Source organism: Lampetra planeri, chromosome 18 (genome assembly GCF_965212315.1).
Source record: "Lampetra planeri chromosome 18, kcLamPlan1.2.h2, whole genome shotgun sequence".
NCBI classification, from domain to species: Eukaryota; Metazoa; Chordata; class Hyperoartia; order Petromyzontiformes; family Petromyzontidae; genus Lampetra; species Lampetra planeri.
Genome location: NC_136124.1, coordinates 12,926,995 through 12,952,669, shown reverse-complemented (window position 1 = coordinate 12,952,669; position 25,675 = coordinate 12,926,995). Strand labels below are relative to the sequence as shown.

General features: G+C 50.5%; 1 protein-coding gene across 1 annotated transcript in view; it reads left to right on the top strand.

The window, feature by feature from the left end:
* The window catches only part of LOC144723748 (uncharacterized), a 28,863-nt gene extending 5,038 nt beyond the window's left edge, over positions 1 to 23,825 (top strand). The window contains exons 3-7 of the mRNA XM_078602680.1: positions 1,728 to 1,982; positions 13,160 to 13,226; positions 15,567 to 15,674; positions 17,098 to 17,181; positions 17,508 to 23,825. Coding sequence (XP_078458806.1) covers positions 1,728 to 1,982; positions 13,160 to 13,226; positions 15,567 to 15,674; positions 17,098 to 17,181; positions 17,508 to 18,239 — 1,246 coding nt within the window. The 3' untranslated portion in view covers positions 18,240 to 23,825. The remainder of the gene's footprint in view (positions 1 to 1,727; positions 1,983 to 13,159; positions 13,227 to 15,566; positions 15,675 to 17,097; positions 17,182 to 17,507) is intronic.
* Positions 23,826 to 25,675: the final 1,850 nt, after the last annotated feature.

Here is a 25,675-nt window from a genome sequence, read left to right as displayed (position 1 = left end):
TGTCTCTGTGCAGTGCTTTGTGCTCCCACTGTGTTTGCGTACTTGGGAGCGGTGGTGCAGTGGTTACCACCTCCGATTAGCACGGTTGGCTACGTACTGCGTGAAAGAAGTTCAACATACATACATAAATAGCGCACTGCACTACGAACGTGGCCACCCGAGTTCAATTCCCGCTAAGGGCCACCATCGACGACTATCATCCGCCACTCGTTTTTCGGACTCCCCTAAGTCAACTCACTCTGCAATGAGTAGGTGGTGCAGTGTGTGTGTATGTGTAGTGTGTGTGTTTGTGTATGTGCAGTGTGTGTGTATGTGCAGTGTGTGCAGTGGGGAAAAAACGGTGATCCAATCTCTGACCCCCAGGAACAGGTTTGCAGATTTGCTGAGCATTTCTGTGATGTCCTGGGGGAGGGGAAATCCCTCAGCCAGGAAAACATCATGGCACAACGTGGTAATAACCCTGCTGAGGCTGCGGTGCCTCAAATATTGGAAGAGGTCACCCCCTGTGAGTGGCTGGCTGAGGTGTCATCTGTTGAGGAAGTACTGATGGCGATCTGGAGTCTGAGACCAGGAAAGGCACCGGGCAGAGATGATCTCCCAAGCGAAAAGCTGAGGGAGGGTGGCGTTTGTGCACAGACTGCCCTATATGACATCATAACAACAGTCTGGACCGCTGGACGGGTTCCGCAGGATTGGAAGGATGCCCTGGTGGTCCCCCTTTTTAAGAAGGGGGGCCGCACAGACTGTAACAACTACAGGGGCATCTCACTCGTCAGTGTGCCGGGAAAGGTCCTGGAAAGGAATTAGTCAACATTGCCTTGCTAGGCACGCTGAGGAGAGGCTTGCGGAGCCCCAATGCGGTTTCAGGAAAGGGCGATCCTGCACAGATGCCATATGTTCTGTCCTTCTGCTACAGCAGAGGTGTAGGGAATTTCAACAAGACCTACATCTCTGCTTTATTGACCTGGTCAAAGCCTATGATACAATCAGTAGGCCTGGGCTCTGGGTTGTTCTTCGTGCTTTCGGAGTCCCTGACCCTCTGCTCACGATCATTAAGGACCTTCATGATGGCGAGTGGGCCCGGGTTAAACTACGTGGCCGGGAGTCAGAGCCTTTACCTGTACACCTTGGGGTGCGACAGGGATGTCCTCTGGCTCCCACATTATTTAACATCTATTTTGACCACGTAGTTCGTGAAGCCTTCAATAGCTGTACCGGGGGAATCTCCATTTGGTACAGATATAATAGGAGGCTGATCGATGCCCGGGTGCGATCAAGGGATGGCTCCCTATTGGTCAACCACGTTATGTATACCGATGATTTGGTAATAGCTGCTCATTCAGAGGAGGAGTTGGAGACGCTGCTGCTGAGACTGGAGCGTGCCACTAAGAGGTGGGGCCTTACCATCAGCCCCACCAAAACTAAGCACCTGCCTGGGTATTTTGTACCATCGGACACTCCACCCCCACAACTCCCAATCGCTGATAGGGCGGTAGTGGAGAGAGTGGAGAGTTTCCCATACCTGGGCAGTGTGCTTATGACCGGCTCCAGTTTAACAGCAGAGGTCTCACTCCGAATCAGTCGAGCGGCATTATCTTTTCATCGGTTGCGTAACGCTGTGTGGAAGCTACCTGGTCTGTCGCTTCGCACGAAGCTTCAAGTCTTCTCGGCCACAGTCATTCTATTCCCTTCTCTACGCTTGCGAAACGTGGACCCCCCTAATGGAGCATCTTCGCCGGTTGTAAACATTTAGGCTGGCCTGCCTACGATCCATGGGGTGGGGGGATCCTTGTGTTTGTCGTCGTGGGTGCGTGCGCCAGGGCCCTGCGTCAGCGCTGCGTGGAGCTGGCGGGCGCCGTGGACGCCGAGCGGCAGCGGCGGGGCCGCGACGGGGGCCGCCACGAGGACGAGCGCCACCACCTCGGGTGCGAGCTGCAGCGCCTGCGCGCCGAGCTGCATGACACGCGGGAGCGGCACAGCCGGTGGGGGCAGCAGCAGCAGCAACATCATCAACATCATCAGCAGCAGCATCATCATAATCATCAGCAGCAGCATCAGCAGCAGCATCATCATCAACATAATCATCAGCAGCATCATCATCAACATAATCAGCATCATCAACATAATGATCAGCAGTAGTATCATCAGCATCATCAACATAATCATCAGTAATAGTATCATCATCATCAGCAGCAGCATCATCATCAGCAGCATCATCACCAGCATCAGCAGCAGAATCATCAGCAGCAGCGTCATCATCAGCAGTAGCATCATCATCAGCATCATAAACAGCTTCATTAACATAATCAGCATCATCATCATCATCATAAGCATCAGCAGCAGCTTCAGCAGCAGCAGGATCATCACCATCATCACAGAGGTGGATTTTCTAGAAACTTGCCAAGGGGGCAGCTGGTCCCGATATTTGAAGCTTTGGTCAATAGGGCACCCTGCATTCATGAAAATAAACATTCTCTGTGTTTCCTCTGTTGGATTCGCCAATGTCACCACCGTCACCACGGTCACCAAGATCACCACCATCACCATAGTCACCACGGTCATCACCGTCACCACCATCACCACCGTCATCACCAAAGCCACAGTCACCGTTGTTACCATCATCATCACCACCAGCAGCATTAGAAGCATCAAAATGATCACCAATTTCCATCATCATCATCATCATCACAAGTGAAAAGGGCAAACTTGACACATTTTAACGCTGCCTCGCGGCAGCAGAATGGGAATAGTTCTGGGCCAACGTTTTGTGTCATGACCCTTCCCCTAACCCTTCCCCTAACCCTTCCCCTTCCTCTAACCCTTCCCTTCACCAAACGCGCCACTCGGACCCAGCCATGCTCAAGACCCCATCCACGTTTCCCCTGCACTCTGTACGGTGCGCGCTCCCGTAGCTGCAGCAACTCTGGTAGCTGTGGTAGCTGCTGTAACTCTGGTAGCTGCAGTAGTTGCAGTAACTCTGGTAGCTGCAGTAGCTGCTATAGCTGCTGTAATTCTGGTAGCTCCGGTAATTCCGGTCCCCACGTGGGGACCATCGATCAAGCAGACCGGGCCCCGCGCTGAGACGCCCAACTCTGCTGATGCACTGCAACGTGACCAGGAGGTGGCAGTACAGCAACGTGGTTGCCGCTGTTGCGCCTTGGCAGTGCTCGCCAACAACACTTGTCCCCAACAGTCTGTTCAGGTTGTATGGGGGGGTCCTTGTATTTACAAGCGCAGATCCCAATCGCCTCACCACCATCTTCATTGTGACGCTGCCTGCTCGCCAGAGCAGAGCTGAGGGCCAACGATTGCCATGGCCCCTGTCCAGAGAGGCTCGTGTGGCGCTGTCCGTGGGCGGGCTCGTCACGCACGCATGGTGCGCGTGGTGGCCCGTGCCTGTGGTCCAGCATCGTGGAGGGTGGGGGGTGGTTTGGTGGATCACAGTGATCGTCATTCGCCTGCCGCAAACCCCGCTTGGCCTCGATGTGCCCGGCAGATGGCAGTGCTGCCACTGGGCCCTTGGGGTCAGTTTGTGTGGCTGTGTTGAGGGTTGTCCCCTCCAAAGCCGCAGGTCTTCCCTGGTAACGCCGGCTTTCCTAACGCGACGCAAGACCACGACTTACACTCGAGTTGGTCAAACGTCCCATTTACGGGGCCCCCTTAAAGAGGCAACTTGAGACTCTGCGAGGCTCCCCTGGATACAGTTCTCATCATTGTTCAAATCGTCAAAGTGATGTCCTGCTGCTCACGTGAGCATTGCGCCATGAGTGCTCATCTCATATTTAGAGGCCTGCGCCGTGAGCGCATTCCACATTCCTTTGGTGGTGGGCGAGTCTGTCCGTGGGACAACCACTATTGACTTCCCCAGAAGGTTGTACCTATTTTATCGACCCCGGAGGGATGATGGAAAGAGTAAACTTTGTTACCGTCTCTCATACACGCAAGCTCGCAACAACGGGTCTGAATTGCACGGGGATTTGCAATGCTCTCCAAAGCAGGAGAGATGGTGATTCTCAACGGTAGAAATTCCACATTCGCCATCCCAGGGGAGACCAATGTGGCCATGAGACGACCAACCAGCAGCCTCCCATGGAGCGGCGTTCACTTTGCTAACCCCTGTGGGGGGGGGGGGGGGTGACGATGGCCTGGGGTGACCGCGGGATGTAAACGCGTGACATTGCAAACGTGAGGCACTTACGCCCAAGGATGGTGGGGGGGGTTAACTTCTATGTGAACTCAAGAAACCACCCCACGGGGGCAAAGTTTCTTGTGCGTTGGTTGACTTTAGGGCTTGACCCCGGGGTCAAGCCCTGTGTGGGATCCCAGAGGTGTACGCGCGGTCCAGATACACGGTCACCGGACTCAACGGACTCGTCAGAAGCCCCCGAACGTTGCGACGCATTTGTGGACGCACGCTCCTTGGAACAAAAAACATGGCATTGGCTCATGCCCCTCGTGCCCTTTGTTTACCCAGATTATTATTACTTGGTCATGCTCCTGCAATTGGCAGTGGTGCACACGCACGAATAACAGGCCAAGCAATAACTTAACGCATTCGTCAATAACACCTGTGGCCTGAAAAGTTAAAATATAGATATTATATGCGACGTTTCGGACAAGGGCCCTTCTCCATGTGCTAATGAGAAGGGTCTTTGCCCGAAACGTTTTTTTTTTATCCGGGAATTAAAAAAATTGAGCCTCAAGACTCTTCTCAGGAGGGTCCCGCATGGGGATGTTTGGCAATTCCCCAGAAGGGGTGCTGGCCTCGTGTATGTTTGTTACACAGTTGCTGAGCACAGGCCTAAAGGCCCAAAACATCACACGGCCAGCAACTAACAGCATTATCAGAGTTCAACAGCACTACTACCAAAAATATGAGAATAGGGTTTTCCCTTTTTTTCTGGCAACAAAACAGGTGTTAAGATGTTTGTTTGCATTCTGGTCACAAGTATTGTGGTTAATGCAGACATGATTCCTCGTAACAGGTTTCGGTTTTGTGTTTTAACATCTTAACACCTGTTTTGTTGCCAGAAAAAGGGGGCAAACCTATTCTCACTATCAGAGTTGGTGTAGATAAGAGTTACCATGTTTATCGAATTGAGCAAGATTATTACTGTAAAAGCTTGTGGAAAATAGACGATGACGATAATGATGGGAGGAGGAGGGAATTCCAAAGTGGAGCAGTGCGAGGCAAGAGGCAGAAAGATAAGTGAGTTGACCTGCAGTGTGGTGAGTGGGTGGGTGAGTGTGTTGTTGTGACCTGCAGTGTGGTGAGTGGGTGAGTGTGTTGTTGTGACCTGCAGCGTGGAGAGTGTGTGGATGAGTCAGTGAGTGGGTGAGTGTGTTGTTGTGACCTGCAGTGTAGAGAATGGGGAGGTGGGTGGGTGAGTGTGTTGTTGTGACCAGCAGCGTGAAGAGTGTGTGGATGAGTGAGTGGGTGGGTTATTGTGGGAGTGGTTAGTGTGTTACTGTGGGAGCCGGGTTCGCAGCGCAGCTTGCTAATCACTGCACTACAAACCCGGCGACTCGAGTTCGATTCCCGCTCACGGCCAACACCAGTGACGATTATCTGCACTGGTCCTGGGCCTCGCCGCGGTGCGGTGTGTAAACATCAGCACTCGAGAGACAAAGGCGGTCAGGTGTGGTGCTGGCCACCCACCCTCTTGCGTGACATGCTGGCCTTAATAGGTGCTCATTAGCAGTACGTGCCCCAACAATCCGTTAAAGGCTACACAGGTGGTCTGCGTGTGTGTCTGGTGTGATGAATCTCCACAATGGCTGATGTATAGTCATCTATAGTGGTGTAATTCTACAGCTACTTCAATGTACATAGGGACATCATGGTATAAATGCGTTGAGTCTACAGCAATACGAGTCTGTAACGCATATAGTGGTGTGAGAATATAGACCCTACACGCTTGCAAATATCTGGAATCTATAGGAGTGACTATTTATTTATTAATGATCATTAAGATCGTCATTTATGACGATCATTAAGAAAAAAAACAACTGTTGCTTTTCACAATGCCATACGAAAGAAGAAGAGTATTACTCCGCTTGCTTATCCAGAAGAGCCACACGGATTCTCAGGACTCTTTATCAGGAGGGCCCTGTCAAGTTGTTTTGCAGTCATGGGGAGGTCATTGCCGCACCGCAGAATCCCAATGAAGTAATTATTGGGCCATTTTTGTTTTCCAAATGTGGACATCTTTGGAAAAGAGCTTCATAGCTCACCGGATTCCTCGAACCAAAAAACTAAATTATTCCGATTTGTCATCGCTCTCTTTGTCGATGATGGCACATATTTTATCAATTGCGTTCCATGCCTGGGAACCTCGACACGAGACGTGTTCTCAATCTAAGATCAGGTCTCAAACATTCGATCTGTTCTTAATATAAGAGGTGTAAGGGGTGTTCTTCGACTAGCACTGTTGGCTATGCTGCGTACGGTGTGAAAGAAGTTCAACGAATGTACAAGAGGTGATCTCAATGTAAGATCGCGGGAGGCATTGTCTCGCCATGGGACGCGCGTCACGTCTCTGGCTCCTGTCTGAGTCCAGGGGAGACGCGTCCACTGCCTCCTCCTCTCGGCTGTGTCCCAGGGCTCGTCCTGCAGCGACCACGGGCTCAGTCTGAAAAGGGAACGCGGAGGCTCATGCAGCAGCGCCGTCTAGTGATGCCACTGGGGCACGAAAGTCGAGAGTGTATGACATAAATACGAACACGTGTGTGTGTGTGTGTTACATTAGAATGTATTGTTTGTACCTTGGCCTTCTTTTGCGCCCTACACAGCCAACTGTGCTCATCGGAGGTGAGGGGGAATGACAAGAAAGTAAACAGAGAAGGCAGTTCTACAGAAATTAGTTTTCAATCTATGGGCTTGTATTACATTAGCATGTAGTATATTAGCTTGCATTACATTAGCAGGTTTGTACATTTGTATATATTATCGTGGTATGTATTACATTAGTATAGATCCAATAAGTATGTATTATATTACTATATATCCCATAAGCATGTATTGCATTAGTTTATATCCCATTAGTATACTCTTTGGATCTTTCGGTAAAGTCACGTAGGTATAAAATAAAATAAATCACGACGTTTCGATCGCAACACAAGCGGTCGTCCTCAGGCGGAAAAAATGTAATCCAGCAGTGGAACTGCTGAACCAGCGAGAGAGCAGTTGTTGTTGTTGTTGTTCTCACCAGCGAGAGAGCAGTTGTTGTTGTTCTCACCAGCGAGAGAGCAGTTGTTGTTGTTGTTCTCACCAGCGAGAGAGCAGTTGTTGTTGTTGTTCTCACCAGCGAGAGAGCAGTTGTTGTTGTTGTTCTCACCAGCGAGAGAGCAGTTGTTGTTGTTGTTCTCACCAGCGAGAGAGCAGCTACAACAAGGCTCAGCAGTCCCACTGCTGGATGAAATTTTTTCCACCTGAGGACGACCACTTGTGTTGCGATCGAAACGCCGTGATATATTTAATTTTAATTTTATTTTATACCTACGTGACTTTACTGAAAGAACCAAAGAGTATTGATTCCTGCAGTCACGAAAGCTTCAAATCCCATAAGTATGTATTACATTAGTAGATATCCCATGAGCATGTATTGCATTACATTCGTACATTCGAAGTGTCATGTGTAGATACTTATGTTGTACTCAGATTGTAAATGTTGTGGCTTGGCTCTCCAACACACCGGTGTGCTGTACTAGTGACGAATTGGCTTGTTCTGTTTACGTGACAACCCTTACTAGTTGGCTGTGTAGGGTGGTGGCGGGTTTTAATGACACATTTATATATTTACGCGATATAACCCAAAAAAACCCTCTATTATGGATGATATTGTTCGCGAAAGCCGACTGCGTGTTAAACTGTAGATATGGGAGCATCTGAGTGGACATCAGGGTCACCAGGCACCACCATTGCTTGTTTGCATTTTAAAACTGCCCCACACAGCTGCATGGCCACAACACTGACCCGCAACCTGGACAACCTTGATACTGATCCACAGGCTCTACCCTGATCCACGACTTTTGCACTAACCCACGGCCTCAACACTGACACACTGCCTCTATACTGACCCACAGCCTCAACACTGACACACAGCCTCAACACTGACACACAGCCTCAACACTGATACACAACCTCTACACTGACGCACAGCCTCAACACTGACCCACTGCCTCTACACTGACCCACAGCCTCTACACTGACACACAGCCTCTACACTGACCCACAGCCTCAACACTGACCCACAGCCTCAACACTGACCCACTGCCTCTACACTGACCCACAGCCTCTACACTGACACACAGCCTCAACACTAACACACAGCCTCAACACTGATACACAACCTCTACACTGACACACAGCCTCAACACTGACCCACTGCCTCTACACTGACCCACAGCCTCTACACTGACCCACAGCCTCTACACTGACACACAGCCTCTACACTGACCCACAGTCTCAACACTGACCCACAGCCTCAACACTGACACACAGCCTCTACACTGACACACAGCCTCAACACTGACCCACTGCCTCTACACTGACCCACAGCCTCTACACTAACCCACAGCCTCTACACTGACCCACAGCCTCAACACTGACACACAGTCTCAACACTGACACACTGCCTCTACACTGACCCACAGCCTCAACACTGACCCACAGCCTCAACACTGACCCACTGCCTCTACACTGACCCACAGCCTCTACACTGACAGACAGCCTCAACACTAACACACAGCCTCAACACTGACACACAACCTATACACTGACACACAGCCTCAACACTGACCCACTGCCTCTACACTGACCCACAGCCTCTACACTGACCCACAGCCTCTACACTGACACACAGCCTCTACACTGACCCACAGTCTCAACACTGACCCACAGCCTCAACACTGACACACAGCCTCTACACTGACACACAGCCTCAACACTGACCCGCTGCCTCTACACTGACCCACAGCCTCTACACTGACCCACAGCCTCTACACTGACCCACAGCCTCAACACTGACCCACAGTCTCAACACTGACCCACAGCCTCAACACTGACACACAGCCTCTACACTGACCCACAGCCTCTACACTGACACACAGCCTCTACACTGACCCACAGCCTCAACACTGACCCACAGTCTCAACACTGACCCACAGCCTCAACACTGACACACAGCCTCTACACTGACCCACAGCCTCTACACTGAAACACAGCCTCTACACTGACACACTGCCTCTACACTGACCCACAGTCTCAACACTGACCCACAGCCTCTACACTGACCCACAGCCTCAACACTGACCCACAGTCTCAACACTGACACACAGACTCAACACTGACCCACAGCCTGAACACTGACCCACAGCCTCAACACTGACCCACACCCTCAACACTGACACACAGCCTGAACACTGACCCACAGCCTGAACACTGACACACAGCCTCAACACTAACCCACAGCCTCAACACTGACCCACAGTCTCAACACTGACACACAACCTCAACACTAACCCACAGCCTCAACACTGACACACAGTCTCAACACTGACACACAGCCTCAACACTGACACATAACCTCAACACTGACACACAGCCTGAACACTGACACATAGCCTCAACACTGACACACAGCCTCAACACTGACCCACTGCCTCAACACTGACCCACTGCCTCAACACTGACACACAGCCTCAACACTGACCGACTGCCTCAACACTGACACACAGACACAACACTGACACACAGCCTCAACACTGACACACAGACACAACACTAAATCCATAGACTCAACACTGACACACAGTCTCATCACTGACACACAGTTTCAACACTGACACACAGACACAACACTAACCCACAGACACAACACTGACACACAACCTCAACACTGACCCAAAGCCTCAACACTGACACACAGCCTCAACACTGACACACAGCCTCAACACTGACCCACAGTCTCAACACTGACACACAGACACTGACAGTCTCAACACTGACCCACGGCCTCAACACTGACCCACAGCCTCAACACTGACCCACAGCCTCAACACTGACACACAGCCTCAACACTGACTCACAGCATCAACGCTGACACACAGCCTCAACACTGACCCACAGCCTCAACACTGATGTGCAACCTCAACACTGACCCACAGCCTCAACACTGACCCACAGCCTCAACACTGACACACAGCCTCAACACTGACACACAGCCTCAACACTGATATGCAACCTCAACACTGACACACAGCCTCAACACTGACTCACAGCATCAACGCTGACCCACAGCATCTACACTGATGCGCAACCTCAACGTGAACCCACATAAATACTAATCCTCTGCCAGGCTGAAGGCCTCTCACATCCAAAGTATGTGTCCCTTGACCCCAGCTGCATGTTATCTCACGGAGCAACTCCCCCCGGAACGACCAGGGAGCCAGGAATCGTTGTTTACACGCCAAATCAGCGATAGTCTTTATTTCACAAGCAGAATGGCAACTTTCCCATTGCCAAATCCATGCTGCCTTTCAAATTCACGAGAGTTTTTGTTGGTGCTTCCCTCAAGTGAAATCTCCAATTAATGAATGGGTTCATCTGTGAGGGTTGTCGTCCAAAGGCCGGCGAATAAACGCTAAGCTCAACAAACGAAATTCTTTGCTGTTGGGTCCGTGACCTCGCTCGCTTTCTGGTTACCAGCGAACAAGGCGTTTTTGTGACTCCCCTCGGTCTCCGATGAGGCCACCTGCCCCTGCTCACCGCAACACCCACACACATTGAGCCACACCTGTCAGGGATATCCTTAGGTGACCCTCTGTCCCTGCCTTCGACAAACACCCCCTGTTGGGTGCAGATGAAGGAGGCCGGTGCTGTTTTATGGCCCTTAACCCTGACTGTGACCCCCCCCCTCCCCGCAAGCGCCATAAGGGTAGCGTTCGCTCGGTCCACTCCCTCCCTGCCGTGCGGAGCTTGTGAAAAAAGGCAGGGGTGAATTCGGGTGAACGGGGGTCATTTTCCCTCTGTCACGAGGCCTTCGCAAACCTCGCCTCACCTCGGCGTAAGCGTAAAAAAAAGAACGTTCCGTGCGCCTCAGAGGAATTAGGTGACAAGCTCAAAGCCACGCCGGCTGTAAACATCACGCGGAGAACCAACACGGAACGGAAACGGCACTATTTCAAGTATGCCTTTTTGCACCGCTGTGTTTCATAACATGCTGCCACTGCAGTGACAGTGACAGCAGCAGCAGCGCAGATCGTGGAAATTCCTGCAGCTCAGCCGGGCACTGCGTGACTCTCCCTCTGCTGCCCTTTTTCCACACTTTCGTCGACTTTGCACCGCTCGTCTTCACCGACGTTTTCCGGCGATGACAATCTGGCGTCGCCAGCCCTATTTTGAGATGTAAACCAGCCCCTTAGCACGCGACCGTCCAAGCCCACACAGCTGCCATAGTGCGGACGAGATGTCTGGTAGTTTGAATGCACCCTTAAATTACTTGGTGAGATGGCATGGGGCATTGGTGTAAGATGGATGCAGTCGTCACACGTGTGTAGAACGTTGTCATGCGGGAATTTGGGTCATTATACGTGCACTCAGAACGCTGTTATAAACATCGCGTGCTGTTGTTATATTTAGAGGACATACCAAAGCGTTTTTAATAGTCCAGGGAAGCCTCACTGCTGCATTGGCATGTGCAGGACCGGTGCTCATATCTGTCGGCGACCCTCGCATGCAGTGCACTCTGTAAGGCGGTGCATTGCAAGCGGGAGGAAATTAGGGTAACCGGAGAAAACCCAAGCATACAGGCATCGCGGGCCCACTCGCCACACCGCTATCTCATGCCCACCGTGCATCCAGTGGGTTTCGGAGTTTAACAAACCCGCGCACGATCCATCAACCCAAGTCTTCAGGGCATGGAGTTGGATGCGCGTGTCGCCGCGCCTGGCTGCGCACTGAGTTTCTATGAAGAGCGCAGGGGGCGCCAGTGGCTTGACACTGAAAGATGCCCCATGGCCAGGTCACGGCAGGTCAGGGTCCACTTTTAACTTGAACTTTATTTATTATTTATATCTACAGGCACGTGGTTGCTTGTTTCTTGCTGGCTCTGTGTGCACTGTTGAGCACAGCTTCTTTGCAAAACGGCAATGGACCTTGGAGCAAATGTATTGAGAAATGTATCCCGTGTTTGAATGAGCATCAGCGGCCCTCGTCTCCAATGGGAACCCATTTTACTGATCCCAGGGGGATGATTGTACATATGTGTCAATCACCACGTGGGATTCGAACCCTTGGCCTTCCAATAAAATAAAACCAATTTATTTCACCAGGTAAATTCCACTGAGCTGCATAGCTCTTTTCAGAAGTGACCTGGCCACAAATGATAGTTCAACGAAGTGACTTACCATGTGGAGGTTTATAGCAGCTAAATACTCTAAACGCGTGATATTGTTTCTAAATGAGGAGGGAAAAACCAGAGGACCCAGAGAAAAATCCACACGACCACAGGGAGAGAGACATGCAAACCCAAAATATACAGGCGTCAGGATCGCGATCGGGATCGAACCCATGACCTCCTGTATACCAGGCGAGGTAACGCCTCACCACCTCCCGTTTCTCGATTCCTATTCCATCCTTTTCCTTCTATCTCCCATTCTTTATCTCCAGTTCCTTTATCTTTTTATCCATGAATTAGATACTTGACTCTGCTCCCCTTCCCAGGGGGTGTAGCCATGGGTACAACGTTTGTATGTATGTACGTTGAACTTCTTTTGCAACCGTACATAGCCAACCGTACTAATCGGAGGTGCGGGGAAGTTTGATATCTGTTAAAAAAATTAAAACGTGCACGAAAGTAACGAAGTGTTAAATTAACCACTCGAATGCATGTTTGCGACATGGCTGTTGATTCTGGCATGGTGAGTGGGATGGTGATCTCTGCGAACAAAACCCGGCAAGCAATGGCTGCCAACCCTCTTTTTTGTTGACCGTAGATGGCATGGGCTCACCAAGACAATTTATTCTCCGTATAGCGTTTAGCAGGCTGTCAAGGCAAGTGGTGTTAGCGGCAGTGGCCACCGCGTCACCATTGCCGAACATCGCCTATCGCGTTCGGGTCACTGACACACGCGCCGCCACGTTGTCTGGATCTTGCAGGCTCCAGAACGGGTTTGACGCCATCGGCAGAGTGAAGTGCGACCTGGAGGAGAAGATCTGCCGCACGGTAAGTCGCGGCGGTGCACACGTGGCAATGTTGGGACAGATACTTATTTATTTATTATCTCTTACTTTAATTTTACCAGGCAAGGCACACTGAGCTACGTAGCTCTTTTTCAGAAGCACAAATGTTAGCTCAATGAAGTGGCTTACCACGTGGGATTTTTTTTTTCGGTGCCAAATACTCTAAACGCGTGATATTGATATTAAATGTGGAGCGAAAAACCGGAGGAGCCAGAGAAAAATCCACGCAACCGTGGGTAGAGAGACATGCAAATTCCAAATATAGAGGCGTCGGAGTTGGGATCAAACCCACGACCTGCATCCCCGGCGAGGTAGTTAACTTCTCGGCACTGTGGCACCCCAGAGGCGATGGCACGGGGCAGAAGTGGGATGAGGAGGAGTGATGAAAGAGCGATGGGAAGAGAGAACATCAGGAAAGGGGTAGGATCCAGTAAACATGCAACATTCTGCCAACCCCAGCCCTTGGGCTCCAACCCCAACCATATGCCATAGTTGAGCCAACGTGTAATTTTTGAATTTAGTAAATTTGGACCGTGACTCCGGCATGTGGTGAATACGGAATTGTGGCCCTTAATAAGTAATGTTACGAAGCGGTCTTAAAAAGCTGAATGCAGCTCCGGAGCTCCATGTTGCCGACCCCTGGTTTAGATGGAGTAAATATAGGCCACAATAATATACAAGTTAACCCTTTCCCATTCCGATGACGTACCTGTGTACACTTGTTCACGTACACTTGTACACGTACGTGTACCGAGGCTCCTATGAGGCCATGCAGGAGGGTGTGTGGCACTACTCTCACCGCAGTTCGCTGCGGTGAGAAACAATGTCCTTAAAAACGACACTACGCCTCTAAATAAAATTAATGCTGATCCACTTGTGCTTTCTGAGATTCAGAGGTGAACGGGGCAGCCACACCCCACACCCTCTCTACCTTACAGACGTCTCGGAATGGGAAAGGGTAAAAAAGTTATAAAATGTCGGCAGGTTATGCAGTAGCCTGGTCGAGGTTCAGAAGCCACCAGAACACAAGGGAAGGGTCAGGAGAGGCAGGCCCGGAGGGCCTTGCCAACTCAATGTGCAACAACCTCCAAACACATGCACAGCCCAGGTGATGGACCAATCAGACACGACCACGATACGATCCTGCTTTACGATGGTTTCCCAGCGAGCCTTGCGCTCAATCATCACGGGAAGTTACGTAGTTCCACGGGCAGAAATGTGACATTACACACGTGTTCGCTCGATGCCTGTCTCAGATGCTTTTGTGGACCAAGTGAATTGTGGCTTCGACTGGGTCTAGTTTCGTTTGTATGCATCGCTCCATCGGCGTCCGTGCACACTGCATCTCTCACAATCGCCGAGGAACCACAGGCACGAGCTGGAAGGCAGCAGAGTCCAGGCGGTGAGCCAGCGCTACCAGCAATTGGCCAAGCTCTGCAGTCCTCTATACAGTAAAACCTCGTTATTTCGGTATTTGATAATTCGCAATTGGGAATAATTCAGCACGGCTGCACTTTCGGCATATACTGTATATTAGTAATTCGCCATAATCCGAATTGCTGTGCCGAATGGTCCAATTTCGGCATAGCACGTGGTGCGACGCCGCGCGCCACGATCAAAACAACAACTCAGTCTGGTGGTGGCGCAACGTGGTTAGCGTTAGTGCAGACCTATTGTCTTTAAGTAAACAATAATTGTTAAGTGGAAAATATGAAATTACAGCTACTGTAATTTCGTGTTTAAGTTATAATTTAGTGATGAAGTGAACATACAGTACAGTAAGTGCATACTAAGTGCATTAAGCCCCCTCCACAAACTCTGTCACCTACCTCACGGAACCTACCACATCCTCCTTATTTGCCTGCAGTGCCGGTATGAGTTTTTTTGGAAAATGATTTCTGGAAAAAAATGTGGGTATTTTCTTATTGGTGCAGGTGGTACTGGGGAGTCCAATTGTACATCATTTGTAATATTGGATAATTCGGCAAGGCCAAAACCCCATATGTGCCGAATTAGCAAGGGTTTACTCTATATTAAGATGCTTTAAGTCACTCTTAATGAGTATTTGTAGGTGTGAAGGGAATCTGGAGCGCCCAGAGAAAACCCACACACGCGAGGGGAGGCAACACCACATCCCATACGCAAGGGACAGATGGAGAGTGGCTGACACCTATGTCACCGAGAAGCGCTCGGATCACTGTTTGAATATGTCAAAACTCTGTACGCATGCCCTGGAGGTCATGCCCAGAACGAAACCGAGTTTCACCAACTGCCCGCCTGTTGGTCGCTGCGCTGCCTGCCGCCCCGCGTGCTGCCGCCGCAGGTCAAGGAGTTTGACGAGGAGAGGGGCACCCTTCTGAGTCGCGTGTCGGTGCTGACGGGGCGGCTGGCCGAGGCTGAGCGAATGATTGCAACACTGGCCGAGGATAATGTGAGCACCTTGCCTGTATGGGCCCCATTCCCCCCGACCCCCACCCTGCCGTCCCCCCCCCCTGCCTCACACCGTAGCGATAACGACGATACTGATTTACGATTCTGACGGTGCCCTCCTCCTTCAGGCCGGGGCATCTTGGAGCACTCTACGCGAGATAAGCGACTTGCATCGCATCTCATCTCGGCACCTTTGAACAGGGTAGCTGTCCCCGTGCGGCCCAAGGTGGCTCAGCTCCTGAGCTGCGAGCGGGCGCTTTGTCTGCTGCCAGTAGGGGGGACGCCATGTTGCTGTGTAATCCCAATTGAGTCATTTTGTTCGGTGTCATTTTTCGAATTTGCCAAATTTGGACCGGTGCATCACACTCAGATGAAGCCTGCATGAGAAGGCCTTGTTTTTGTATTTGTTCGCTTACGTTATTTCATTTGACACCTGGGCAGGGTTCATCGCCTCGGCTGCCGGAGGACACTTGCTCGTTCTCGTTTGTCGTGGTCGCTTGTTGTGAGCCGAGCCGTAATGTCCGTTCCGCGGGTGCTGGCCTCCCAGCAAACATGCAACGTTGGGCCGCCATTAGCACGTGGTTGTGACCGTTGGACTGACGTTGGCCCAACAACGTCCCATTTCATGTTCGATGGGCCGTTGCTGGTTCATCAAATGAATCTCATGTATCGTGCAAATAGGTCTTTGCTTTTTTTTGAGGCCGTGGTTTGTGGAATCTACTCCCTAGCTGCCTCAGTTTTCTCATTGATGTTTATCATCGCAGTAAAAGCCAATAAGGAAGACGCCAGGGCAGCAATCAACCCTTACCTCACAGATCCACGCCTAAGGTGTGTGCCTAGAGCTGTTTTGAGGTTTTGCTTACCAGGAAACGAATTTTTAGTTAAGCCGTGTGATATCGCTGCATTGGGGCTACATTGCAAGGTGCAGGGATAACATCATGACCACTCATAGTGTCAGTTTCTTACGGAAGCAACATTTTTTTACGAAACTTCAAACACACGTCAGGACTCGCACAGAGACTTGGGGGCATCTCGTGAAGGACGTCTCCGAAGCAAGCTAGACCCGAGTGACCTAACCTTACGTGTGTGTGCAGCAGTTCGCGGACTGTAGTACGAACCCGGCGACCCAAATTTGCTTCCCGCTCACGATCAATAACAGTCGTGAATGGTTGAACCGGTCCTGGGCCTCCCAAAGGTCGACTCAGCCTTAAATGAGTACCTGGTGCAGTGTGTAAACATCGCCACTCGGTGGTGTTTGTCGCCCACCCCCTCGTGCGCTGTGACGACATTAAAAGGTGCTTGCTAAACTGCACTTGCCTGTTCAGGCTATACGGGGCATCTTTGTCTTTGCTTGTGTGTGTTATACAGCAATTGCCCCCCCACTCAGGATGTCCGGGTGTATGGGTCCTCTGTGTGCATTGTAGAAACGCTGCCGGGAAGACTGCCGTCTCGCTGTGCAGCTGCTACAGTGCAGCTCTGGGCGCTTTGCCTGCGCGGCCGACTCACAGGTGCAGCAAACGCGTCGCGATCGAACTCACGACTCTCTCACGGTCACCCTGCTCAAGGCAGTGGTGGGGCAGCAGCGGCCACAGACTCTGGGAAGCTGCCGCTGCTGCCCAGCTTCTCACCCGCACCCACGGGCGTGAACACATTGCCCTCACACTCCGCCGGTTACGGAGGTGCAGGGTAATCTCAGAGGAAGCAATACGAATTCATCCAACAAGGGTAAGGAAGGCTCAAGAGCCGCACCGCCACATGCCCACGCTTGCGTTGCTGGATTCACCATTTGTTGTCTGCACTTCGTTCTTTCTCCGCTTGTTCCGTCTGACACCAGCTGTTTCCGGAGACGAGTGAGCGGCCGGTCCCCTCGAACGAGGGCTCGCTAACTCCGTCCGGCTACCACCACGCCGCCTCTTCCATCGCCACCGCCGCCGTCGCGTCGCCCCCCCGCACGCCGACTCCCATGGGGACCCCGCTGCCGCCGCCACTGCTGTCCCCTCGCACCTCGCCGCCTGGCCCGGGGCACGGACACGCCGGGGATGGCGTGCTGCTCCGCCCCGGCCAGCGTCTCGATGGGGAGCCATTTCGGGGGCTGGCGCCGCGGGCCGAGGCGTGCTCTGAGCCCGAGCTGTGCTCGCGGCACGAGCTGCCCCACGACGCCGTCCTGCGCCAAGCCTCCGAGGATGGCACCCCGGGCGCCTCGTGGGATGGGGCCGCTCCGCCAGAGCCCCAGCGAGAGCGGTGGAACGGGCGGGCGTGCCGGGGCCGGGCGAGGCCCTTTCTGGCGCGCCGGTCGAGCCGGGAGGCCGAGGGTTTCTCCTCCTCCTCGTCCTCATCCTTCTCAATGGCAGCGGTTGCGGGGGCGCCATTCTTCGAGGAGTACGGCGACGTGGCGAGCTCTCCCGGCGAGATATTCGACGAGGAGGATGAAGAGGTGCGGGAGCTGCCGGGAGCGACGGCCGCGCGCTGGCGCACTGTCCCAGACTCGCGTGGCCCGGCTGTCGGGGCCTGGAGACGCAAGGAAAGCCTGCGCAAGGCCCAGGAGTATGGAAATATCCTCAACTGACTCGATAAGACAACCCTGGGATATTTTCCAGTGTCGTGGTTCCTCAGAGATGGTGAAATTCACGTGATAAAGAATGAGAGAACAGCCAAGGTGGATGGATGTTGATTGAAACTCCCTGCAAAGCCTGCTTGGGGCGGAGCTTATTCCCATGTACGACCCAGAGCCAGTTGTGGTAATTGCAAATTCCCAGTTGACTTCCCGCAGAGTAATGTACATATAAACAATGATGAAGGCGCAGCCCTTCAATGCCCTGCTATCTCGCCACTGTTGGTGGAGCCAGCTCCTCCACGACAGGGAGCTCCAGAGGGTATGTTGTGCCTGCTCTTCTACGCTGGAGAGGTGGGAGTACCCACACTTAATCCTAGCACACGCGAACTGCCAATAAACTCGCTGTGATTTACCTATTCATACCGCTGGGTGGACGGAGGCTTGAGAGTTTCCGAAACTTGCCCAGGAGATGGAATCAAAATACTACCTATAGATTGCATGTCCAGTGACCGAACCATTTCACAACCATGCTAGCAATCCAGCGACCACCTCCGATTAGCACGGTTGGCAACGTACGGTGTGAAAGAAGTAAAATACATACCTACAAGCGCTTGTAGATGTATTGCACTGTCCCACTCCCGACCAGGATATGTGTGTACGTAGGTAACATATGCATCACATACGTAACGTACATACGTAACACGTATGTTTGCTCCACTAAAGGCATTTAGGGTATGGTGGATTAGCAGGAAGTAGCCATTTTGCCCAATCACAGACAGCCCTCGTTAGTCACAAAGCCCGCGGTCACGTGGTCACGTCACCAAGCGTGATTGTTTGTTTGGATACATCTAAATATGCAAAATGTCAACTTGCATCCATACACAAATACAATTATGAATGATAGACAATTGCTATTCACGTTAGTTTCTATTGTCGGTAGAGGCGCAGTTGCCAACCAATATCCACGCGGTAAACACAAAGTGTCTCTCCGTCGAGACAAGCACTGGGCGGCGCTCTCCTCCCTTAGCTTTACTGAGCCAATGCAGGAATTTATACATTCCTGTGACGAGTTCAACCACTGCTGACTTTTGCACAGAGAATAACTCTCAACCTTCTGCAGTTGGCGACACATGGGCTGGAGCGGCGCTTTGTGAGGTCGCCATCGTGACAGGCGCCATGCGACTGCAATGTCTTATATTATATTAAGCTGACAAAAGACCCAAGACAGAAGACTGCAGTGGTTGGGACACGTCTCATGAATGGCCCTGGCAGAACGGATGCCAAACGCGGTGATGCACAGCAGAACACGAGGATTGAGAGTGAGCGAAGGAAGGCGTGGAGAGCAGAGGGTGTGTGGCGATGGACAAAGCCGTGAGATTGGTTAGACAGCGGACAGCGATGGAGGAGGCTTGCCGACCCGTCGTCGCTGATGACAGACGGGACCTGATGAAGAAGCATAGGAATGTTGTAGTGAAAATTGTATTATTTTATTATGTTTTATTTTATTATTTTATTATCTCCCTTCTACGTGACTTTACCGAAAGAACCAAGAAGAGGAATGTTGTCGTTCGCTGACTGCTGCTGACTGCTGCTGCGGTCGTCCTCACGTTTCCAAAATGCCACTTGGACGAGCTCTGCATGAGCTCTGGAAGCCTAAACGCCCTGTTGCACGTCGGCTGCAGAGAGGCAGTTTTGCGATCATCTAAAGAGCCTTGGCACCATACTCGACCGGAACATGTCGTTTGATCACCACGTGCAAAATGTCGTCGGGTCCTGCAGTTTTGATATCACGGCTCTACGACACATTCGACCACTATTGAGTCGTGACATAGCCGCCACAGTGGCGTGTAGCGTAATATCGATAAGGCTCGATTATTACAGCTCACTACGTCTGGCACAAACACATGACCAAGCTGCTGCGTGTACAACATTCTCTGCTGGCACGTGTCGTGACGGGTGCTGTGAGATCCGAACATGTCGGTCCAGTGCTCGCCAAGCTGCATTGGCTTTCAGTTGCTGAACGAACACGTTATAAGGTCGCGCTCATTACACACAAAATTATTGCCACAAATGAACCATAATACCTTGCTGATCTCGTCAAGGAGCATAAACCATAATTCGAACGCTGGTCATCCTCGCAGCGACTTTTGGCAAACCATCATGCTTTCAGATGTGCTTCTGCGGCCACCTGGAACGCTCTTTCAATATTATCAGGATGCCACTGGAGCTTTGCACTTTTAAACTTAGATTGCAAACTAATTTCTTTATAGCTGCGTTTTGTTTTTAGTTTGTTGTCCTTCCCCCGCACCTCCGATTAGTACGGTTGGTTATGTAGGGTGCGAAATAAATTCTACATACATACGTACAAGATTCTACCAGCTTTGTTTAGTCACAGATCAGAGCTCACCCACGCCCTTAATTCGCGCTGCCTCAGAACAGAAACATCAACCGTGGGCCGCCACTTTGGCCTGTGGCTGTTGGCCTGATGGAGGATGCGCGTATTTGTCACAGGGCAGCGTTTGTGATGATTTGGCAGCGTTTTGCAGTCATGCCCGTGGCACCGTTGCTGCCCCTGCAGTCTCTAAGATTTTTATTGATACAGCAGTACCCCGGTTTACGTCAGGGATGCGTTCCTGAAAGCCGCGGCGAAGAATGTCCAAACGACGTCAGCCAAAGCGATTTACGGGGTAGTCGGTGGTGGAGGCGAAGGCTGGGAGGCGATGGATAACGAGAAAGGACGGACGATGATGCTGTCAGCGACATGAGTGTGGGGGTTGAGGCGACACAAATCAGGTAGTGGTATTCATAAAGTGAGGACCTATTTCCTATACGACGTAAAATGGGGATACGTCAATCGGGGTGTTACTGAAATGTTCACGAATAAGCTCGTGCCCCTCCAGTTGAGAAAATTTGATTGATTGGATTTATTTTGGAAAGGGGACATAGTTGGCGCGTCACGTGATCCGTCAGGTGCACGCCGTCTCGACGAGTGATGACCGAATCACGTGGGGGTCGTAGGTAGAGGGATTTTTTCCCGGTCCAATGGAGCACGGAATCCGGTCATTGTCAAATCTTGTGTTGGTAAATTTGTACAAAGCCATCCCTGGTTTCAGTCACAGTTTTAAATATTCTGCATGCAGAGGACGCATCCATTCAACGGTTATATCGTATTCCTGCGCTGATGATATACACATTGAGCTGAGCGTGTAAACACTGCAGTGTTTTTTTATGTGTGTGTGTATATTGTTAATAATTGTTTCACAAGACCCCTGTAGCCACAATAGAAATTGTGTTGATCCCGGGACACCGTCAGTAAGTGGCCCAGGCTCACACGCTCCGCTGTGTCTCCCAGTTGTCTCTCCGACAGATTTCTCTTTCCAAATCAGCTCAAGCCTCCCGTAAATCATGTGACTCTCCCCACCCACTGTGAAAACAGTCGCCGCTCCTCCGCACTGTTCAATTCCGCCTGCTCTCTCCCTTCTCTCTTCCCCTCCCCTCCCACCATCACCCTCTCATCCCGGACATCTTGGGTCGGTCATTCCTTCTCTTCCCCCTTCCTGCCCGGCGCTCCTCCTCTCTTGCTGCTGTTCATCTTGAGCCATGCCCTCATCTTTGTCCATTTTGGGGGCTCTTTCAGAAAACGTTTTCGAGCGTTGCCATGAAGAGGTCTGGCCTGACTCCTTCTCGCTCTGTGTCGTGGCTTTCTCAGTTGTAGATGGGGCACTGGTTTTTGAGAGCTGCTCCATTTTCCACTCAGTCAAATGCCTCTGCAACGGTCTACAGAGGCTGGGCACAGTGGTAAAACTGTTCTTCGTTTGTCTGTAGTATGTGTGGGTGTGTGGTCAGCAGCAGGGAAACCTTTCCTGGACCAATGGTGGAGAGTGGTTGGGGTTACCAGATGACAGTGATAAGTATTTAACTTCTTTCTTCTGAGGATGAACAACTGTCTTCAAACGGACGAGCAAATGTCGTTGACGTCAAATCACGTGACACCTCCGCACGAGGTCGGGGTTACGGGAGAAAAGGAAAACCATCGAGTGAGAGAAATGACCCCCCCCCCCCACGCACACACGAGCGAGCAGATGGTGCAGACGCACTTGAAAGGGAGAGTTGCAGAGGGAGTAGTGCGAGAAGAGCGATAGACTAAACTAAACTGTTTTTATGTTTTTATTTTAATAGGTAAGGCCCACTTAGCTTTTTCAGAAGCAACCTGGCTATAACAAATTATAACCCAACGAAGTGGCTTATCATGTGGAAATTTTAAGTAACCAAAGACTCTAAACGTGTGTTTTTTTAAATGTGGAGGGAAAAACCGGAGGACCCAGGTAAAAATCCACGCGATCACGGGGAGAGAGACATGCAAATTAAAATATACAGGGGGTTTAAAAGAGATGGACCCGATTTGAAATCGCTATATCTCTGCAACCACGAACCGCCCATGAATGAAACGCTTACCACTTGAAAGGGCGGGGCATAGAGAGGGCGGGGCATAGAGAGGACGGGGCATATAGAGGGCGGGGCATAGAGTTTCAAATGATTACCGCTCGATGCCTCTCCCGGCGCACAAACAGCCCCTCGCCTCAGTCATTCGCAAGATGGTGACCCCGCAACACAAGGGGCGTGTTGCGTTCTGCGGTTCATCAAGACTGAATCCGTAATTGCGGTGCAGCGTGCGTTTCAACGCCGTTTTGGCATTGATCCGCCAATGTCAAAGGGCATTCGTCGTTGGTGACGACAATTTGAGGAAGCAGGCTGCTGTTTATGTAAGGGGAATAGCACAGGGCGACCACGCACCTCAGAGGAAAACGTGAGAAGAGAGGCGTTTGGGACGAATTCAACTATCGTCTCGATGTTGTCCGTACAACAGGTGGAGGGCACATAGAGCATTTATAAAATGGTTACTAAAACTTAATAACTCATTAAACCCTTTGTTACTTTTTGCGTAATTGTAACATGTTGCCATCGTGAAATACACTGCTTTGAAATTGGGTCAACCTTTTTGAAACACTCTGTACAGCAATCGTCAGGATCAGGATGGAATCCACGACCACCTGTACACCAAGCGAGGTAGTTAACATCTCCTAGCCACCGTGGCAGAAGGACAGACACTGGGAGAGACACGAGGCGAGAGATAAGGAAATGCGACGAGAGAGACAGACGAGGAGAAGGGGACAAGAGGAAAGGCGCGAGGGGAGATGAGCGAGAGAGAGAGAGACACGGGGAAAGATGAGACGCAAGTGGAAGAGATTCGAAGAAGAGACATTAAGGGCATAGAGAGAGAGAGACGCACCCACGCAAGGGAAATTGTGACAGATGACCTTTGATGCACTTGGGGTCATGACTCACATCTGAGGTTTTGTAACCCCATACACTTCCTGCAACGTCAACTCCCACAGGCGGGGCGTGGGGGCGTTGGGCCCGCAATGGAAACATCGGCATCATCCTGGAATGGATCACCAACCTACACCATCGAGTATAGAGGGGTACGGGTTTGACGGCTGCTCATGGCTCGGAGGTAGCATCTGCGATGTAGCGTGTGAGCACATTTCGTCGATGAGTGGATGTTTGGTGTCAAATAAAACGCGAACGTTAACGGCAGCACGCTGCTCGTTGTGTGGCTTTTGACGTCTCTCTTGTGAGTAATTCATTAACCCGACACCGACGTGTACAGGGTGGCCCAAAAGGCAGGACGCATAGGGTATTATCAATTTTTAACTAATCACGTAGGGTTATTTTCATTTATTTTAACGAACGTTAAAACTCACTTCCACTAACATTATTACATTAATTATCTTTTGAGATTAATTGAGGTTTTCATCGATTACCTCTGCCTTCATTAGAATGCGTAAAAATGAATTCAACTCGTTCATCTTTCGTCAATTTTCTTTCCATTTTTTATTTCACCTGAAAATGAAGCAGAAAAATGTATATTAATAATGATAATGGATAAAATATTAACGTAATGAATAAACTATTGAAAAGTTTTAATGTCAGTGTTAAATTTAATTAAATAACCCTATGTGTCTTGACTTTTCGGCCATCCTGCATATATATATAATTCTCAACTATTAAATGCAGAATTCCTGTGACTCCTGGATGAAGGCTTTCCCAGGTGGTCACCATACATATAACATTTAAATGTGGGTTTTAAAACAATTTTTTTTTCAATTAAAATTCCTGACTTAGCAGAATGCACAAAGCAGGTGATCCCTCGGACCCACGTTGGGTTACGTTCCACGAAAAGGTGACGTAAGTCAAAACGACGTAAGTCGAGGCTGATTTTCTCAGAAGCAATAATATAATAGGTGGTTACGTTCCTGACCAAGGGTCCGATATGCAACTGTTTATAGATATAAACACAGATAACATTTAAACCAACTACCAATCATACATAAAGTGCAATAATAGTGTTTAGAAAGTTCTTGCCTTTTTTTTAAAGGATGAAATTAATAAATTAAATAAATTAATAACACTTAAAAATCACGAAGAATTCACAGAGAGGCTTAGCACCCGAGCGCCCAGACCGAGTGGGCGAGGTCCACCGCACGTCCGTTTGTGCGTCGAACCGGCGCCTGAGTCGGCGTCGTGCCCGAAGTGCGGCCTGACCGCCGTGAGCTCCAACGCGGCTGTGGCGACCCGCGTGCAAAACCGACATGTTTGTGCAGTGCATTGTGGGACGCACGCGAGTCACGTCGCCGTGTAAGCAGCTTTGAATCGTGAGGGGCCGGCGTGTGTCACTGAGGCACATTCGTAGGCTTCATAGCTCATGGAATGACTCCAGTCTAAATAATAATTATTATTCTCCCCATCAGAGACCAGGCTATCAAACTACTGTCTGGATACCATAATCAGAGACCAATTTATAAATGTATTGTCTTAATACCCCCTCAGAAACCAGTCTATCGATCTATTGACTCGAGCCCCCATCATAGACCAGTCTATCAGCAAATTAACTAAATACCTTCTTAGGTTTTTTCGGTAAAGTCACGTAGAAAGTAAAATAAAAACAAAAATCACGACGTTTCGGAGGCAACACAAGTCTCCGTCATCAGGTGGGACCGTCACAGCCAGATTAGCTGTATGATACAGCTAATCTGGCTGTGACGGTCCCACCTGATTAGCTGTATGATACAGCTAATCTGGCTGTGACGGTCCCACCTGATGACGGAGACTTGTGTTGCCTCCGAAACGTCGTGATTTTTGTTTTTATTTTACTTTCTACGTGACTTTACCGAAAAAACCTAAGAAGATGATTCCTTGCAGTCACGAAAGCTTCAAATCTAGAATTAACTAAATACCCCAGTCTATCAGTTTAATATCGTATTAAAAAGAAACACATTTCAACACATTTCTCAATAACTGTTCCTTAGAACAATAGTGTGTAAGGCAGTTGATGTTTAAGGCCACTGTGTTATTGGATGAATGAGTCCTGTTGTTTGTGATTGTGC